The sequence below is a fragment of the Odocoileus virginianus genome, chromosome 26 (genome assembly GCF_023699985.2).
Source record: "Odocoileus virginianus isolate 20LAN1187 ecotype Illinois chromosome 26, Ovbor_1.2, whole genome shotgun sequence".
Lineage (NCBI taxonomy): Eukaryota > Metazoa > Chordata > Mammalia > Artiodactyla > Cervidae > Odocoileus > Odocoileus virginianus.
This window is the reverse complement of record NC_069699.1, coordinates 40,739,505-40,760,895: the sequence shown is the minus strand read 5'-3', so window position 1 is coordinate 40,760,895 and position 21,391 is coordinate 40,739,505. Positions and strand designations below refer to the sequence as shown.

Sequence of the window (21,391 nt, the reverse complement as noted above, 5' to 3'; positions counted from 1 at the left end):
AAGGTTCCTTCCCGGGCTCTTGCTTTGAAACCCAGTGTTGGCTCACTCTATGGAGAGCACAGATGCGAAGCTCACCTGCAAGACTATGACTTCCCAGGGTTAGTTTTCGCCTAAAATGAGCTGAAGTTTGTCCACAGCTGAACCTCTGGGCTGATCAGCAAGAAATAAGTCAACTTCAGGCATATTCTCTGGGAGAAAAAGTTTAGCAAGCAGAATACATAGTAAAATTTCTTTTTTTCGAAACCAATCCTCATAATTGGATTTATTTCCTTACAGAAAGGAGAAAACCAGTCCTGGGTAAAAAACTAAAACCTGCTTTCTCTGTGATTGGTTAACTTGTAACAAAACAGTATGCAATTCCCACTTGTCTGCAGATGAAGGAATCTTTAAATTTCTCTTCCTTCAGTGTCATTGTGCCAATATACAGTACAGTCCAATAAATACCTGTCAACTGAATTAGTGGATGAATCACTTCCATGAATGCACTAAACAATAAACAAGTGAACTCATTAATTCTATAGAAATAAATATCTCCTTGGATAGAATTCATACAGACCTGGCTAGCAAAAGCACCACTTTGGCAAATAAAGGCGAAGAAGATACTTTAGATTTATTGACTTTTGTGTTCAGTAGAAGATTTCAATTTTAGAGGTTGATGTTTTGAGGTGTGTGCGGAGTAAAAGAAATCTCATTTATGTAACTAAGAGAAAAGAAAAATGTCAGTCTGCTAAAGAAAGAAGCAAAACAAACATTTTCAATTCCCTGCAGGATTTCTAAGGAGTTAACCCAACACTTTGCATTTGGACCACTGAAGATAATAAACCTGTGATTCAAGCACTTCACTTTCAATACCAGCTATGAATGTAGCTCACAGAGAAACCACTTGCTCATATTGATCAGCTCTCCACAAAATGAGCCAGGCATAGCAGCGTTAAGTTAGAGAGCTAGGTGGAGGAAGACATGCAAATTCTGAGTATTCTCATGGATCCTTCATTCTTTTTACATTTTCCAAAGTTCCTCCAAAATACAAGTAATAATCCAATAATGTAAAAAGTTTATATACAATAAATGTTAAGGGAACAAAGTCAATCCACCACCTTTTCTTCACAGAGAAGGAGCAGCAGACACAAATAAGAGAGAAGAAGAAAGAAAAACAGCTTCTGTTACTGAAACTAGGACTATATAACCAGATCAAAGATGAGGCTTGATGCAATTACATAAGTCATTTAGGGGAAAAACTCAATTAGCTGGGAATAGAAGCCCGGATGGTACTTTCTAACCAAGATTATTTATGTAATTTTCAGGTGGACAGACCCAGGCTATGTTTCAGAAAAAAATAAACTATAAGAAAAGTATTTGCAAACAATTATTTTCTAGTGACTTTTTACTGCAAATAATCTCAGTCAAAATAGAATTAATGATAAACTACAAAAATTTAAAAGCACTTGAGATGTAAACTTGGTCAATATAACAAGACTTTTCCTTTGAATTTACAACTGTAGTTTCGTATTTTTAACCAAGGATGACAGAAAAGGAATACACCTCTGGAGATAGTTTAATAGCTGCCCAGCCTTTATTTAAATGAAGCCCTCATGACAGAGACAAAAGAACCTTTTCTCTGTATTAATTCTCATGGCCTGTTCAGATCTGCATTTGGAAACAGTTTGGTTTTTAACTGTGTGCACAAAAACTTGAATTATAAAAATAGCAACTTATATTATTCATATAACTTTAAAATAACCAGTGCACACAGGTACTTTTTTGCATCTACCTTACTACTTGCTCTGAAATATGAGGATGGTCATTGTAACTGGGAAATACTGGAAACAACAGAAACGCCCCTCAGTGGAGAATGCTGTTAAAATAAACTATGACCCATTGTCTCGTGCAAAAATAAGCAGCAGTTAAAACAATGAGACATATCCTTCACTAAGCAAATGGATAAATAAACTATGGTACATCCATACAACAGAATATTATTTCCGTGATTAAAGAAAAAAAAAAAAGAGGCTCTCAAGCCATGAAAAGACTCGGTGGAACCATAATGGCTATTACCGAGTGAAAGAAGCCAGTCTGAAAAGAACTGCAGAGGTTCTGGAAAAGGTTAAGACTATGGAGACAGTAAAGAGATGGGTGGCTGCCAGGGGCTGAGATGAGAGAGATGAAGAGGCAGAGCACAGAGCGTCTCCAGGGCTATTCTGAAGACACCATGATGGTGCCTACGTCATTACAAGTGTGTTAAAACCCAGAGAAAGGACACCGCGTGAACCCTAACGTAGACTGTGGACTGTGCTTAATAATGATGCGTCAGTGTCGTCGGTTCATCAATTGCCACGCTGCACCACTCCAGTGGGGGATGTTGATACTGGGGGCACCCTGTGCATGTGTTAGGACAGAGGACATATGGAAATTATCTCTACTTTCTGCTTAATTTTGCTGTGAACCTAAAACTGCTCTAAAAAATAGACAATTTGAAAGAAAAAAAAGCAAATTGCAAAGTAAAACAAAAAAACGACAACACATCTTTATAAAGCCACCGCAAACTAACTTTTATAGCTATATCTATCTATATATCTAAATATCTGGGAGGAGACTAAATTAATAACCAGATTTACCTAAGAAGCTAAGTGGGACCGTGGATGGTTAATGGATTAGGTAACTTGTTAGTTCTACCGCTCTTGTTTGATTTTTTTTTTAGTTGTGGGAATATATAAGCAGTGTTACATGTATAATTAAAAATAAAATTTTTCTTTAAAAATATTTACTTTACAACTTACAGTAAAATATTAAAAAATAAATTACAGATATAATGACATTTTAAATACTTCAGTATTCATCTTTTAAAAACAAGGACATTTTTCTATAATAGCAGAAAAAGCATAAAAGATTTTATTCCAAACTACTGGGGTGAGTTAAGTCATTTATTTAAAAAAGCTAAGCTGGTCTCAAAGAAAAATCTAAATAAACACCAAGAGTTGAGAACTGAACTGATTTAATGCTTATAGCAAAGTCTTTCTAAAAACAATATTATCATCATTATCCCTATCCTTTAGTTTTATGTAATGTTTCATTTTCCCTCCTTTAAAACACTAACAACCTCATATACCAGCAGGTCAAAATCAATTATATTTATTATATTTTTTTTAAGTTTTAGTCATTTGAAGTACTAAAATAATACAGTACAAAGCTTATCATAACAGACTGAGTGTCTTAAACAAGGATTCTTAATCTAAAATTCTCAGAAGCCCAAGGAATGCACGGATTCAATTCAGGGCATCTTTGAGCTTGGATGGAAAAAAAAAAAAAAACACCCACTGAAGATCAGTTTTACTAACAAATGAAATTTAGCACTTCCTTTACAAATGGAGACCACAAATCACAGAAGCATTAGCAGACCCATGACTTTATCACCATAAAAATCACTGTGTTTTCAAATCACAGTGTGGCTGGTGAGGGTATTTCAAAATATCATTTACTCTTACCATTTCATGGAAGGTGTATGAGATGTTGGATTTGTTGCCAGATCTTGTTAATTAATACATTAATTAAGAAGCACATATGTTACTCTTACCACAACTTTGTTTTTAAATATTTTGATAACTATATTTCAGTAAAATTGTTCAGTAAAATTGGGTTTTGTTCTAATCATATATTGTATTTTAAGCACATCTAAACAGTCTTGGGGGTGGGGGGAGGTTCAAAGGTTTCACAAGATGCAAAAGGTTAAGAACCCCTGGAACTCAGGCACCCCTTCCTGTAAACCCATTCTCCCAATGTAACCACTATCCACAATGTAGTGTACGTTCCTCCATTCCTTCAAGTGGACACATATATACATAACCATCTAGAGGCGTAACTTACACAGTTATGTGCTCTGTAATCATGTTTTACACTTCTATTTTGCAATACAAGTCTCTATATAATTTAGTCACTCATGCTGTTTCCAGCTTATGGCTATTATTTTTAAGTGCTGTAATAAAACTTCTTGTATACATCTCTTTATATTCTGCTTTTCTTTTTAATTTCATAGTCAGTTCTACGTATGGAACATTTGTGACAATGACATCCTCCAACTGAACCAAAATTGTATTATGAAATCAACAGCAACAATAACTAGTGTATTTTGTGCTTACTAAGGGCCAGGTACTATATGCTCTACATGAATTAACTTATTTTAATCCTCATAACTCTACGGCAAGGCACTGCTATGATTTCAGGTTACAGGTGGAGAGACTGAAGGTGATTAATCTCTAAATTTCCAAAGTCTGTAATTCTGATGACAAATTCAAACAACTAGGTATACTCAGAATACAGGATCCCTCAATAATCCTGGGCTCCATAGGGGTCACTGAAGGGGGACAAAAGATGATGACTGATACTTTGTCCCGTGATCAACTTCTAAGAGCATGTCCTGAAGCTCCCAGGAATTTCTTTGTCACTGTGCTTTTCAAGAGGTGGATCAAAGAGAAAAGACCATAGTGAATACACAGTGAAATGACAACCACTGACAACCTAATTGATTAGGCCAAAGGCAAGATAAAGAAGGTAAAAGATATGCCTGCCAATGCAGGAGACGCAGGTTCAACCCCTGGGTTGGGAAGATCCCCTGGAGAAGGAGATGCCAAGGAATTCCCATGTATCTCAGAATTCTTGCCTGGGTAATCCTATGGACAGAGGAGCCTGGCGGGCTATAGTCCATGGGGTCACTAAAAGAGCTGGACACGACCTAGCAATGAAACAACAGTCACAGCAGCAAGATAAAATGTGCCTATGTCAACAATGAGCAGATCTGCCACTGGAGATTTGGGTTGAGACTCAACACAGGATCTCCACTACTGTAGGCCCAGATAATTTCATAGGCAGCAAGACCAGATCGTAATTCCAAAACAGAAAGAAAAAACAAATTCCATCAGGTTAAATATAAATACGTGCTATTGACAACCCAGTCTCAGGGGCAGGCCTGGTCTCCTCGGTGATAAGAGCATTATTAAAATCTCCCACGTAATTCATCAAGGCCTCATGCTGGTCAGGGCAAGGCTAATCTCCCCAGTTAGCAAGTTCCAGAACAGACCAAGAGAAACAAAACCACAGAAATGGTATCTTTTATAATTATCTGGACTCTGCCGAGCAGAGATAAAATAATCCTGCCGCTGTTTCGTGTCTGGTTTAATATGTCCTAGCAAAGAAACGTCATTTAGCTTCAGTGAGATGGGAAAGCTTTTCCCCCTTCTCATGTGTCAACTCTTGTGCTCCGAGCACCCAAGTCACAGGGTAAGTAACTGGAAAGCACAGGTTATAGTACTCTGAAGGTGCATGGTTACAAACCTCAAAGGGGGGTTGCCAAAAAGACCAGCTCAACGTCCTGTCCATCATCCATCAGCAGAAGCCCTGGAGCCAAACGCTTTCTCCCTCCTGTGCTGGAGGCAGCATGGAGAAGCTGTGGGGGCCAGCTCTCCTGGCCTTGACTCTACAAGAACGTGGGGTTTTGAGAAAATTTCTTATTTCTCTGAGCCTCAGTTTTCTCATCTACAAAAAGGGTATGATAACACCCATGGTCACAGGACTGCTGTGAGGGTTAAATGGGTCTCATCCCAACCCCAATTATAGCTCAGCCACCTGCCCCCACTGCATGGAAACGATGCCCCACCACCAACTCCACCACCACCTGTCCCTCCCTGCCAGGTAAGAGAGATCCTGGGCTCTGAAAGGGCAACAGGAGGGGCTCCTCCCAAACAGGGGGTGTTATCAAAAGTCCCACATAAAGCCATGCTTAGCAAGGGAACAGAGGTATAGCTGAAAGAGAATGTGGCAAAGAAAACTGAGAACAATCCCCCATTCCGAGTTTCCACACAAGATGTTCAAATGCTCTGAACTAAATTTTTACCTCTCACTGCCAGAAGGGGTATAAACCTGTGAACAGGTTTAAAACATATTCATTCCCTTTTAGCCAGGAATTTTATATTTTACCCTACTGATAAAAGAATCACACAAAGATATTCTTGGATGCCCATCAGTGGTATTTGTAATAGTAAAAAACTGCAACTTATCTAAATATCCAAGGAAGGACTGGCTAAATAAACTTGGTGCATCCATTTGACAAAGTATGGTTATTTAAAATAATGTTATTGAAGAATGTTTCAGGTTGTGGGGACATGATTTCAGTAGAGTAAATGGAAAATACAGGAATAAATTAATAGGTGTTATGATCACCATTAAAACTGTGTGCTTACATAAACTTTAAAAGTCGGTTGATAACATATGTGCTATTTAGGACTACATGTACATAGCAAGTTTATAGACAGGGAAGGCAACAATAAACATAAACACAGCAGAGCAAGGGATTTTTTTTTAAGGGCACACGTCTTTAGTTGGATTGGTAGCTACCTGGAATTTTACATTATCCTTTATACCACTTTGTAAGCCTGAAATATTTCATAATTAAACAGTTTTAAGTCAATGTGTATATAATGCTAGAAAGGTAATACATCGAAATGTAGACACTACTTTGAAGTAAGAGTATAGTGAATTCTAGTGTTCACATTTTCCAAATCTGCAACAGAGAACATACACTCCTTTTTATCGTGTACACTGTTTCTTCATTGGAAACTGTTCCTGTGCCTATCCCAACATTCGTATATTTTTTGATAAAGGATGTTTGATGCTAAGCAGTGCCCTGCATCAGGGTCACACCTGGCTCTTCTGCCAAGGGCCTTGATTGAGGGACCATGAAACCCAGCTCTTCACTCGCGAGTCTCTCGCCCACTAGAATTCAAACGAGAAAAGTGCTGTGGGGGAAGCGATGTCCCTGAAACCATCCCACTCATATCCTTTGACGTGAGAGAAGATTTGTAGGCGGCTTCTGGGAGCATTCTCCACTCTGCAAATTGTTCTCAAAAGTGTTAAAAAATATAGTCTGCTTCCCCCACCCCTCTGGAATAGTTTGCGTTCTATCCTGCCAGGAAGCCGGGGGCTCAGCCAGTGGACTGGGTAAAGTGGTGAGAAAAAAATAGAGACCAATTATATTGTCAACTAGTGTAGACTGTCCAGTCACAATTCATTTTTCACCAAGAGCTGGAGGTGGAGGGTGGGAGAATAATTCTGTGGAGTTATGTCACCATGCCTTAAGACCCTTCCAGTTTCCTTAGAGGAACTCTTCACGTGGGGTCTTGGCTGGTCTCTGTGAGGCCCACAATATCATATGTCAACCTTGTAAAATTGTCTGGAGCCCAGTGCTATCATCAGATTCTCAAAACAGTCCATGACACACCCCGCCCCCCAAACAACTGAGGATCCCTCTTCTGTAAGGATACACTCTTTTCTTAGCTTACCCACTCCTGTTTGCTCTCTAAGTTCAAGTTCAATAGGGGGTTGCAGGAGAGTTCAGAAGGAAAACCCTCTATCAGGCACTACCAGAATTGTCATCCGAGTCTTTAAAATGAAGCAAGATGTCAACAGGAATGTTTGGTGCTGTCCACACTCAGACACCAATATATGCTTTTAATCAAAGGGGGAAAGTTTTTGTGTTAATACTTCCCCTCTTTACATCACAGATGTATTTCTAGAAAGGGGGTGCGTGTGTTGAATTCCACATACACACGGGGAAGATCCACTCTTTCTGTTGTTCACTAACCAAGAAGTATTTGTGAAGACCTCAGTGTGCAGCACTGGGCTAGGACTCAATGGAAACTTGACCACGATCCCCCAAAGATCCCTGTCCCCCATTCAGCAGCTTCATGTTCAAGCGTACATCTGGTGAACATCTTTCCACTTATGAGGTGGAATCAAAATTGAGAGTTACTAATGTTACTTTCCCAAGCCCTCACATCTTCCTGTATGAGTCATCCACTGGAAGCCACCTTTTTTATCAGATACTTTCCACTACACATAGAAACAGGCTCCAAAAAACTCTCCATTAATGCTGCTGTGACTCTACTTGATACCACCACTTAAAAAGCACCTTTGAGGAGACTACAAAGCCATTTATCTATTAATTCATGGGGCTCAGATATTTACTCAGACATTGCAGTCTTTATGGCTACAATCTTCTCGTGAGTGGCTGCATCCACTACTTCATTCAACTTGTCTCTACCAAGTACCTGTTCGTGCAAGGCACTGAAGATCTTCTGTGGCCACATGTGTATCTGTCACACAGCCCATCATCTCTGTATAGCTTGGACTGTCAGTAAACTTGCAAAACACCAGTTTTCATGTCCTCTAACAGCTTCTAAGATTCTTTTAAGTTTTATAATGATTATAATATTACATGACAATATTTGGAGGAAACTGCCCAGGTTCTGGAATCTGTTTGCCAAGAATCATGAAAAAATAACAGACAAATCAGAAAGGAATTTGGCCACAGGTGAATCCCTAAGCATAAAGGTAAACTCTTCCATGAAAGTCTCTTTACTGTGACAAAACATGATATGATATGGTTAAGAGATATAGCAAGGGAGGGAGGTGTATCTTTTGTGGCTGCATAAGGAGAAAAGACACCAAATAACTCATTATATGAGCTTAGATGACTCTGATCAGAAGGTAAGGTCATGGATGCCGATCGACACAAAAACCAAATCACAACTCATGATTGCAAATAATCCTTTCATATAAGAGCATTTAGTAGTTCTTTGAATAAAGCTTCTAGAGACATGTTTTTCTGAAAAATAAACATAGTTCAGGAAAAATGTAGGATGAGGCATGATCTTAGAAATGATCTAGGTTAAAGTCTTATTGAATCACTACAGTTCCCATGGCCTCTACTTCTTCATTTTCAAAGTAAGGGGACTGGACTATATGATGGCTAAGGGCTCTATATATTATGAACATCAACAATCCTAATAATAGCCACAAAGTTAAAAACATTTGCAAACACCAAAAAACTTGTCAATAAAGAAAGTTCCAAAGACTTCACTTGTCAACAATAAAAGATTCAAAGAGTAAAGTAAAAGCAAGAAGAACATCGTCTTTTTTGTCCTATTACCATAGCAACAGAATAAACTGGTCCAACCCACCAATCTGATGGTCTAAAGACTGGAACAAACACCATGTGGCAAATAAAGATGTGCGAATACATTAACGCTAGCTAGCACAGGCTCCCTCCATCACAGCTATGCGCATCATAGAAAACTCTGCCACAATTAAAAATAACAAAGAAAGTGTTGCTTATATGGGTAAACAGATGTTATCAGGTGAGAGCCCAGTAATCTGTGTTCAATGGAGCTTCAAATTTTTACAATGGTTTAAAGACTGGATCTCAAAATTGTTTTTTAACAGATGAGGCCCATAGAGAGGAACTGACTTGCCCAAGATGACATCATTAGTTACAGACAGAGCCAGCACCATGACCCAGTTCTTAATTCTTAGCATAAAAGCCTCATCTCACAACAGTGGCTTCTGCGGTGTCTGTGGAGGAGGAGGACCAGGCCCTAACGCTAGATGGATCCACCATGCATGCATGATGATTAAAGTTCCAGGGAGTATGAACAATGAACAGACATGGGGAGCACAGCGGGTGCCAGAATCCTGACCCCCAGTCCCTAGACAATGAGAGCATCAGATGCCTAGGGAGTCTTCCCAACTGTGTCACTCGGGAGACAAGGAGGTCACACAAAGAAAATTACTAAAATTCAGCATCCAAAGATGTGGGCCTGAAAAAATCCAAGAAAGCTTTTGACCTCTATCATCACTAGCACAGTTACCCGGTCACTCAAACATCTTTTGCAAACTTCCACTTTTAAAGGAAAACACAGTGAGGTTAACATTTGGTGAGTGTCTACTATGTACCAGGCTACGTGGTTGGTACTCTCACTTTTATTGTTTTGTGTGATCCTCACAATTCTGTTAAGTCTATTCCACATGAGGGAACAGAGGAGAAGATAGGTGTCATACAAGTCTAAATATAAAATCTTCATTCAAACGAAGCTGTTGAAACCAAAGCCACTCCCTCAGCCATGCTGCCGGACACTTCTGGCCTTTGAGCCACGCAGCTGCTTGAGTAGGGCCAATCTGCCAACTTCCTCCAAAGGGGGACAAACATCTGGTCCACCTTTAGTAGCCAGTCTCTAACACGGCACAGCGGCCTTTATCTAGAGTCTATCCAGATGCACTGATTTCATCATTCATTTTATGAGAGAAAAGACACAAGCAATAAACAAGTGGCTTGGAAGTTTAAGCTGACCACACAGCTTCTTCCAGTAAGATGAAAAAAAAATTTTTTTTAACATTTCCCCCCAGATCCCAACCTCTGTAACTGGATCCTGGAAGCCCACCTAAAGCCCATAGCATGTTAACAAATACGTTCAGAGATGAGAGGTGGTCCCATGCCAAGAGACATAGGAAGGACTGTACTTACACTTATATCAAGACTACAAAGGCTAACCGCATCTTCATCCTGGGGGCTCTGCTTCCGTTTCCGCTGTGAAACAAATAATAAAACAAAGTTCAAATGTAAACAAGGATTATGACTTTGATTAAGGAGAGAAAAAAATGCAATCAAATAGCACACGTAATCCTTATCATTTCTACCATGTTACGCAAAACCTTAGGCCGAATTCTAAGAAAGCCTAAGAAATTACAGGAAACGATTAAGCTCTGGGATAACTGATTTGCATTACTGTTCTTATTCAAGCCACTACAGTTTGTTTCTCTTTATAGTTTCTTTTTTTCTAAATGTCTCTGTATAGCAAGACTTAGAAATTTAGACACAGAGTTCAGATTTTTATTAACATGGAAGAAGACATTAGACTGGAAATAATCTAATTCACTTAAAGATATTCCATTTTTAGAGCTGCTTTGTACATGTGTAAGTTAAATTTGTTCTAAACTTCACCCAGGGTGCTGACGTTATCACAGAACCAGGATGTTGGAAGGAACCTTAGACATCTTCTCCAACCTTCCCATTTTAGAGCCATAAACACCAAGACTCAGAAGAGTCACTATTGCAACTGAAGAAAACTATATTTGAAATGAATTTATGACCATGGAAGTCTATGGGGTTGGAAAAATGTATTAGCCTCTGTATAAAAAGAAGAGAAACTCCGTTCACAAACACAATCAAGCTCTTCAGAGACACATTTACTTCTCTTCTGCATCTCTAGCTTAACCAATCAGGTAAGTATTTCTCGAGTCTCTAATTTGTGACTTGCTAAATCCCCTACTTGGTAGAGAGCTGCTGGTGGACCAGAATCTCTGGTATAAGGTTACAGTGGAGTGGTATGAGAAACAGTTGGACTCTTCAGCCCTCAAAGAAGTCCATCGCATCCTGCCCTTTCTCCTCTATTAGGTGATGAGTGTGAACACGGGCAGATGCTGGAAAGCACCCAGTCCTTATCTGTCCTAGACTGTCTCACTATAACTCTTCTATCATGTATTTAGCTCAACAAAGATTTGTTGAGCACCTATTATGCACCAGGTCCTGTGTTTGCTCCCAGGAATGCCAAGATCGGCAACTTCCCTAGTTAAGGAACTCATATTAACTCACATAATTATCATATTCCTGTAAGAGACTCAGACTCTGGTGTGATTATAATGCAGTAAGATCCAGTTATCCTAGGGAAAGTCACTTCACTTGCCTGAGTCACCCTTTCTCAACTCTAAGGTGGAGGTGGTAACATAAGATTTTATTCTCCAAGAGGGTGAAGTAAATACAGTGACGTGTGTTAGCACGCAGCAGAGGGCCTGGTGCACGGTGAGGGGGTAATTAGCTTGGCCTTGGTGGGAGCTGGGGGTGTTTTCTCAGAGGAGGAGGCATCTGAACAGGTCTGACGGATGAATTTAAGAGTTTGCCAGACACAGATGGGGAGGAGACTGGGGCATCTCTTCCGTAACCACCTACCTAGATGCTTCAAATCCTAAAGGTTAACAGGGTTCCCTACAGAGTATGGAGTGGTAGATCCCATATATCATTCCACTTGAGCAGTGGAAGAATTTAGAGATCCAATGCTAGGAGCCAGGATCCTCAATCAGCCATTCTGAGATACTATCCAAGAATCTTCACTAACAAGTTCACCATGTGACTGGTGATTGTCAGGGAGTCAAATACTCCACTCAAGGGCTTTGGGGGAGCCCCAAGAGGACGCTGAGAGCTGCTTGTCATTTTGGGGGGGGGGTGCTGCTTCATGTTTGCATAGGGACATGACCCACACTGATTCATGATTCAGTTACAATTAAAAGCGGCACTGTGGTGTCATTGAAGCCAATTCATTGGCCTGTATTTATACGCTGACTTTGGAGGCAAGGGCGGCAAGGCATAGCTCCCATTCTACAGGTAAATAAATTGAAGTTAGGAGAGATAAAGAAATGGCTCCCAAGTTACATGGCTATGGTATAACACCCTGAATCCAAGATTCGAATTCCTAGGGCAAAACCCTTCACTCACACACACACACACACACACACACACACACACACACACCATTTTAAGCACACTTGGCAAATAGGTTATGACTCATTTGCCATTCAGAATGTCTGGCAGCTGCCTCGAGTGCTGTATTGAGAAGGATTTCACAGCACAGAAAGTGAGGGAAGGCCACACTCAAGCAGTAGCGTGTGCTGGGGTAAAAGAGGAGGGATGTCTGCACTGGCGCCCCGCCACCCAGGACAACCTAGCCATTTCCTGAACCTGGCTTCTCTTGCCTTGAGAGGATGCAGAACTAGACCTGTGCTCTTGGGAAATCCCATGAGAGGGTGGAGGCTCTGGGGTGCTATTTGTAAAGTGGCCATTAACCACCAGGTCAGGCTGTCCTGAGGATCACAGAAGATATGTATGCAGCACCTGGAACAATGGCTGGCACGTGGTAAGGGCACAATAAACGGTGGCTCCCAGTATTACCCAAACCGTAAGCGACAGAGATGTATGCCTCTATCTGGTGTTGTTAGATTAAGGAATTTTATGATGCTACAGTTCCATTGTGAGGGCTCAATGATTTTGTCAACATGACACATTTACAGTGGCCTGTTACCCCCCAGATCCCACCCTAGTGAAGGAGAGAGGACATTAACAGAGGCTCTTTCTCTCATGGGCATGCAAACTCAATATATCACCCAGAGTTGGAACACAGCCTCCTGAGCATCACTAACCCTAGATGCTTCAATGCATCCCAAGAGCCAAATGCAGAAGACAAAGTCCTCTAGTGGCCTTTAAAGTAAGCCATAGCAAGTTAACCTGGGATAGAAGATCTCCTTAAGAAACCCACCCATTTTACAAAGTAAAATCTGCATGGATTATCAAAGTAGGTGTTCCTTTCAATTTCCATTGCATAGGGTGCTAACCGACCATGGTCAGCAACACAGAAGGAGTCTGCAATTTAAACTTTAGGCCCAAGGCAAACACCTCCCAGGGTCACTAGGTCGTGTACTCATTCGCTGTGTTCACTGAGCACTTCTGATGTGCGAGGCCCTGCTCTGGGTGCTAGGATCCAGCAGTGAACTGGCCAGGCATGCTCCCTTCCCACTAACTGGGAATAAAAAGAAAACAAAGTATTTCATTAGACTGCGATCTCTGCTGTGAATGAATCAGAGAAGCTGTAGAGACAGAGACCAGCAGGAGAGACCCACTTCAGAGAGATACTTTAATTTTCTGTTTTCGGGTTGACTTTCTTATGAGATGCAAGCACACAGAGGCAGGATTTAGTCGGTCACAATCACATTTTTAGAACAGGCTACAGTACCTGGCGCCTAGCCAACTCCCCTAGAAGAGTATTTCTTCATTTGTTGTTGATACTTCTGACCCTGCTCCCTATGAGAAGCTTGTCTTCTTCACAATTACCCAACTTCGGGGAAGGAGGGCACGGTGGAGGGGAACAAACAGGTACCCATACCACCAGCCCAGCACCACCCTTCCGGGCGCATCAGTCATGGAGAGATGACCTGGGGCAGCTCCAAGGGAGGAAGAACTCTGTGTGTGAAACCCCTGCATTTACACACTTGGTCTCATGGGTTCTCAGCCTATCTGAAGAGCCAGAGACCCACCCTGTTATTCTTGTCACATTCACTGAGGCGAATGCACAGTCCACTTCCCTTTCAACTATGAAAAACAGTGCGCCGTGGGTGAGCCCAGGGACCATGCTGTAGTCTGGGCTCTCTGATTTGAGTGCATAACTTAAAACCCCAGCGTCCTGTGTTGAGCAGTAGGTCAATGAATAATCTCTGAATGAGTGACTAAAAAAAGAATAAATAAAGGAGGCCCGTGTTCTTGGGGCGACACCCTTCCCTTCCGCTAACCACCTGGCTGCCAAAATTAAATCAAAACCTCAAAAGCAAAGATCACTGAAGGCTAAAATTCTTCAACCTCAAATTTCCTTGGGGACTCAAAACATGCAAGTTCAAGCTACAATTTTTGCTTTTCAAATAAGAGACTCTTTTTCTTAACCAGCAGAGACATTTATTTTCCTTAAAGTATATAGATAAGTTAAAAAAAAAAATTACAACTGTTCAGACATTGGTCCAAGTGGAACACTGGTGATTTTCACTCCTCATGTGAGAAGAAATGTCAGGTCTGTTTAAAGGCAAGGCCCACTCATGACTAGGCAACAAGCATGCACTTTCCCAAGCAACACCATGAGCACCCAGCCTCTGTGCTTCAGGAGCAACAAATCCAGGATTAATAACAGCCTGAAATGAAATGAAATGAAATGAAACAGCTGGCTGAATCCAGCCATAAGCAACCTGATTTGGCATCTGAACTCTTTGTCTGGACACCTATCTGAGGCAGGGAGGAAAGGCAGTTCCAGGAAGGAATATACAGGAACAAGGGGCTAGAGTATACCGTCTGATTCCTTAACCCTGCAGGCTACATATTTCATGGAGATGCTTTCTAGAGGTGCTCGGGTGCTGGCAAAACCTCATGCTTCTTGGCTCAAAAACCGACCAGGAGGCTCTCTGTTAATCTGCAACAGGGCAAAGTCTTCTGTACATGTGGATCTGAGTTCTGATGGAGATACAGGTCTCTCTGGACAGATGGGGCAGACTCTGAGACTCATTCCTGGTGACACCATCCGCTTTCACAGCACATCACTGTTCTCCAGGCCACTCTGTGACCACCTCCTCTTAGGCTTGGCTACCTTCTGACAGCACAAGGCAGACACATAAATCTCATCAGTAAATGGTCTGGGAACAAGTGTTTTTCTGTGGTTCTGGGTAAGGCTCTCTGCCAAGAGCAGTGACCCTACCTGTCCTCAGCTGATGGATTTGCAGAAGAGCTGGTCCCAGCTCTAAGCCTGTCTGATTCTTATGAGGCTCAGCTTACATTCTCTCTAGACCCAAATCTTGGGATACTTTGAGGTTTTGAGTCTTGGAAGCAAAGGAGAATCACCATCAAATATACAGTGGGGGTGGAAAGAAGTGGATGCGGGAACTGGGTGTCCGCTATGAGCCAAGCACTGTGCTCACTATTTAAAGAACTGTTCCTTTCCAGCTTCTCCTCAGCCCGGCCTCAGTGAGCATGGTGGTGTTCATTTTACAGAGAAGAACACTGAAGCATGGGAAGTCTTCAGGGATTTGTTCAAGGTCACAAAACTAGCAAATGCTGGAGAGGGGAGTTTTCTCTACATCAGCCTGGTTCCCAAACCACTGATCCTGTCGCCATCCCGTGCTACTTCTCTTTTTATATTGTTTAAAAACAAAGTGTGATTTATTTAAATTAATATAAAAAATGTGAAGGGAAGTGTGAAAGTCTTAGTCGCTCAGTCATGTCCAACTCTTTGCGGCCCCAGGGACCGTAGCCTGGCAGGCTCCTCTGTCTATGGGATTTCTCAGGCAAGAATACTGGAGTGGGTGGCCATTCCCTTCTTCAGGGGATCTTTCCAATCCAGGGATCGAATCCGGGTCTCCAGCATTGCAGGCAGATTCTTTACCATCTGAGCCACCAGGGAAGCACATAAAGTAAATTTACATTTAAAACAATATGTGCCTTAGAACAATGTAAAAAGGCTTATAAGACATTTACCTACATAACTCAAGGAAACAAAGAGAATAAATGAGGCAGACTGAGTTCAGGATCCAGCTCCATCACTTCTTGCTGTGATCTTATCACAGCAACTGATATGTATCACAGATACTGATGCTCTCTATCACTTCACTCATACGACAAATATTTATAGAGGATGAACTATGGGCCCAGGTTCCAGGTGTGTGAGATATGAAAGTGTCTATATTTCTGTAAACTTTGATTTCTTCATTATAGGCTTATTTGAAGGACTAAAGCAGATAAAATATTTACAACAGGGCCAGGAATATGGCAAGAGATTAAAAAATGATAATTATTATTGCTTCTGTGGTTACTGTCATAATTACTATTACTGCTATTGTCACTGCTGCTTTGTCGTTACTGGATGTTGAGAGGCAGGCAAAGAGGATGTTGGTATTAAAGATGGTGGAGGAGGCAATCCTGCAGGATGATAAATAAGAGACTTGGGATGCAGCCTGACCCTCCTCTAAGTACCCACATCACATAGGGCTATAAATGGATGCTCTCTGGATACCTTCAGTCACGTTTGCAGTGTATGGTTCCCACTTCTGTCACAGAGGCAGGGCAAGTGCAAGGCCTGACTTAATTTTAAACAACCAAGATTGAATTGATTAGTGTTGGAAGAGCCCTGTGATTTAATCACAGGGCTTTTCTATTGAATAACCAAGTGTCCAGAGCAGCAGAAACGCACTGGTGGAGACAGTACAGCTCCAGACTTGACAGCGAACGGCCCCTGATTAGTCATTTGTAATTATTAAATTCAAACCAGATCTCAAACCTTCCTGATTTATCTCTTTGCTGGCAAACAGCTTTGGTGGTTTCAGAGGCTTTGATGAGGCCTTTCATCTGCGCCTTCTTTAGGGAGAGATTAGAAAAGGATTTTATGTTCTTGTACTTGTCCTTAGCTGGAACTTGACTCACTAAACTCACATTTGAGCAGGAGAGGATCCCCATCTCATTTCTCCTCTGTCTCAGCTCCAGGGCTGAGTGAAAAAACTGAGAGGGAACCCTGTTCCATTTTTAATACCTTATTTTAAAAAACATCCTCCCTTCTCCAGCATCCAGGAACCATGATCTTTTTCCCCCTAGACTCTTTAATGTGCTCATGGGGTAGAAAACCTGGAAATTCTGGTGCTCCCTGACCCACTGGTAAATAGATCATAACTAACTGGTGGCTCTGTGGTAAAGAATCTACCTGCAATGCAGGAGCTGTAGGAGATGTGGGTTCAATCCCTGGGTCAGGAAGATCCCCTAGAGAAGGAAATGGCCACCCACTCCAGTTCTCTTTCCCAGAGAATCCCATGGACGGAGAAGTCTGGCAGGGTGCAGTCCATAGCATAGCAAAGAGTCAGATACAACCGAGCACAACATAATATATAGATTTGTGCTCAGATGCCATTATTGTGGGCTCTAGAGTTAGACTTGGTAGGTTCATGTCCTCATCATGCCGCATGGTATAGAACCTTAAGCACATAATTTCTCCTCTCTGAACCTCAGGCTTCCTTGTCTATAAAATAACTACGGATATCATGAGAGTCAAATAGACCAGTGTGAGTGAAGGGCTCACCACAGTGCCTGTCACACAACAACTTCTCAGCATGGGTTATCACTAGAGGTAGCAGCAGGAACGGCACCAGAGGAGGGGGGAAACACGGATAAAATCCCAGTAATGTACAAGAGTGTACTCACTGACTTGATTTTGGCAAATCAGGAAAAGCCCCAAAGATTGATTTTGGCCCCAGAACACCTGGCCTTTAGTGTGCTGGGAAGCAGAGATAAAGTCACATTGGCCAAGGAAAGGTCTTCCTCTCCCATGGGAAGGAAAAGATGTTCAACCAGGCAGATGAGAGGTCAGCCGTCACCACCAGGTCTCACAACCTGCCAGGGTCACCACCAGCCCTGACAACCGAGAACAGCCAGTTTCACGATCATCCCATGAACATTAACAGACCACTTTTCTCTCCAAACATTCAAGGCCAAAGGAGCAGGAGAGAAGACAGAAAACTTGTCTGTCCAGGGCAGAGCACTGGCAAGTATATTTTCCAGACTGACTGCTCCAGACAAACTCCATTATGAGTATCCATCTGAGGTGGGAAAGGAGGTTCATATTCATAAAGGTTGCCAACGATGGAATTTGACAAGAAGCACCGAACCTAATTAAACAGGGCCTTTTCCCCCTAAGCCTTCTAACAATTACTGTAATTATTTTCTGTTTTTCCTTCTGCTCTCAGGTACACTGAAGTGGCTTAGTCACAATCTGTGGTTCATTATACACTGTTATCACCTGCGCCTCCCTGCTCCTCTGTTATTTGCTAATTCACTTATTTTTACCAGCATAGAGAACTCTTATGTATTAAAATTATTCCCGCACAGAACTGTCTGAAGCCCTCATCAACAAAAATAGTACCCATATAGTTTAGGGAATGTCCCAATAATTGCTTAATTTCTAGAGAATTACTCCACATAACCAAGGAACTCAGACGGTCCAACTGTACAATTCAGACTCAAATGTGCCTATTGCCCATGATAATATTGGGAATCTGATTTTACAAGGAGAGTTCTCACTTCCTCACTTGGGACTCCTGCCTTTTCCTATCAGGACAGACCCCAGTGCTGGTAATGCCTTTGCAGCCACAGCACCCCATGCATTCCTGAGTAGTGCCCCCAAATACTAGCAGGCAGGCTTTCATCTATAGGAAGAAAAATTTCCCTTCGACTACTGGTTTCTGCATCCACTACTCCTGGGGGCAACTTGGCACACACAGCAGAGATGGAACATACTAGAGAAATGGGTTGCACCTGCTAAGCCACTGTGTATATCCTGACAACTCATCATAGCATTCCTTTAAATTAAAGAAAAAATTTCCCTAGTAGAACTATTTGGTGTTATTTGACCAGATTAGAACTCACAATCTGCATTGCTTTCTGGTATGTTCTGGATGCTTCAAGTAGCCCCTTGCTACCCTCCCTCTTTTTCCACTTGTTGGGTTTAAAACACAGATCTGTTAAGAATTCATTGCATTCTGGGTGCTTTCCATGTATTATCTCTGATCCTCAAAGCTTGGACAAAGAAGTTATTATACACGAGGAAAAGTGTTCAGTCACTCAGTCACGTCTGACTCTTTGCGACCCCATGGACTGTAGCCTGCCAGGCCCCTTTGTCCATGGAATTTTCCAGGCAAGAATACTAGAGTGGGTAGCCAGTCCCTTCTCCAGGGGATCTTTCTGACTCAGGGATTGAACCTGGGTCTCCTGCACTACATGCAGATTTTTCAGCATCTGAGCCACCAGGGAAAGAAAACTGAAGCTTAAAGAGTTTAAATGACATGATTAAAACTGCTCTGAGAGTGCTTGGACAAAGCTAGGATTTGATATCATATCCAGCTAGTAGCTGATACTGTTGGCCCACATCCCCTGGGCAATCACCATTCCCTGGCATGCCTCAGCTTTTTATAGGCTGGAAATGCTTCACTGTTAATGTCACCAGGAGCAGCCCTCAGCCTGCGATGAACTGCAGTTGGTAGGTAAACACTCCAGCTTCCTAAAGCTTGAGGGGACAACTCTGAAATAGAGCCTTCTCAGTTTTGACCATACACTGGAATCACTAGAGGAGCTTAAAAAGCTCCCAGGGACTGGCTCCTGCCATCGGTGGATTTGAACATCACGAGTTCGCAGAAGCTCCTGGGCTGAGTCGATCATGCAGCAAGGCTTGAGAAGTGCCGCCACGTCCAGTCTCCCGGAGGCCCGCCGCAGGGCCGAGCCCCAGGCGTTCACAGGGCTGCCTCGTTCATGAGCACACCTGTGCCCTGCTTCTCTTCCTCCGTCCCTCACCCGTGCTTCCGGTGACCAGATAAACTGCTCGCACTTGCATCCAGCTCTGCTTCCAGGGTACTGAGCCTAAGACGAGCTGAACACAGCTCTGCTTCTAAAACCGAGCCGTGCAATAGGAGGCGGGTTAAAGCAACAGAACAAAAACGGTCCATTAACCCGACTTCGTGGGGAGCCAGGGAAGCCTTTATTTATATACTTTATACACCAGTTTTTAAAGATAAAGCTGGGGAGAAATTTAAAGGTGACTGACCTTGGCGTTGACTGTCCCCTATGCAAGGCCCAGAAAGGACTGAGAAGACGTCCTGTTTAATAGCCAGAGCCTCAGTCCAGAGGCTTCATCAAGACTAACTGTGGAAGCGAAGGCTTAGACCTCCCTGATACTATCTGATGAGGACCCTCATCTGCGCCTGATCCTCCCCTGTCACAGACTGAATGTTCGAGTCTCCCAAATTCCCTTGTTGAAGCCCTAACTCCCAATGTGATGATATTTGGAGGTGGAACCTTTGAGAGGTGATTAGGTGGTGAGGACAGAACCCTCATGAATGGGATTAATGCTTTTATAAGAAGAGACATGAAAGAGAAGATTGTTTTGTCATTTATGGACACAGAAAGAAGGTGGCTGGCTGTCTGCAAATCAGGAAGAAGCTCCCTGCCAGACACCATATAGATTAGCACCTTGATTTTGGCCCTCCAAACCTCTTAAACTGTGAAAAATAAATGCACGGCCTAAAAAAGGCATTCTTCCATCACTCTAGACATTTTTAAAGTGCAATTTCTGAATCTAGTCACGAAAAACACCTAGTAGGCTCACAGAGAAGGAAACTGTACAACCTAACTGGCTTCTATTCTTCAAAAGAGTCAAAATCAAGAAACACCAAACAGGCCTGGGGAACTGTTCCAGATTAAAGGAGACCAAAGAACAAGTGGCAATAAGTGCAATGCATGATCCCGAATTGGATTCTAGACCAGGGAAAAAAACACACAAAAAACAGCTGTAAAATACATTATTGTAACAGTTGGCAAACTTTAAAAATGAGTGGTGGAGGAGTTAATATATTTTGCCAATGTTAGACTTTCTTCTTCTGACAATTATACTTGTGTGAAAGTAACTGTAATTACTCTTGTAGTTAAGTATTTAGTACATACATATATATGTATATATAAATGTATAAATTTCAATATATGCTATATAAATTTATTTAAATGTATATAATATATAAATAATATATAATATATTTATTTAAATATATAATATATAAATTTATTTAATATATATGTATACACACACATGCACACATTTATATAAAGAAGGCTGAGCACGAAAGAACCAAATGATGCTTTCGAATTGTGCTGTTGGAGAAGACTCTTGAGAATTCCTTCCATTCCTGCAAGGAGATCAAACCAGTCAATCCTAAAGGAAAACAACCCTGAATATTCATTGGAAGAACTGATGCTGAAACGCCAATACTTTGGCCACGTGACACAAACAGCCAACTTATTGGGAAAGACCCTGATGCTGGGAAAGATTGAAGGCAGAAGGAGAAGGGAGCAGCAGAGGATAGGGTCGTTAGATTGCATCACTGACTCAATGGACATGAA

General features: G+C 41.8%; 1 protein-coding gene across 3 annotated transcripts in view; it reads right to left on the bottom strand.

The window, feature by feature from the left end:
* ARHGEF3 (Rho guanine nucleotide exchange factor 3) overlaps positions 1-21,391 on the bottom strand; it is a 305,770-nt gene that overhangs the window by 133,993 nt on the left and 150,386 nt on the right. For all 3 annotated transcript variants that reach the window (XM_070455882.1, XM_070455883.1, XM_070455880.1), the window contains one exon: positions 10,349-10,411. In XM_070455882.1, coding sequence (XP_070311983.1) covers positions 10,349-10,411 — 63 coding nt within the window. The remainder of the gene's footprint in view (positions 1-10,348; positions 10,412-21,391) is intronic.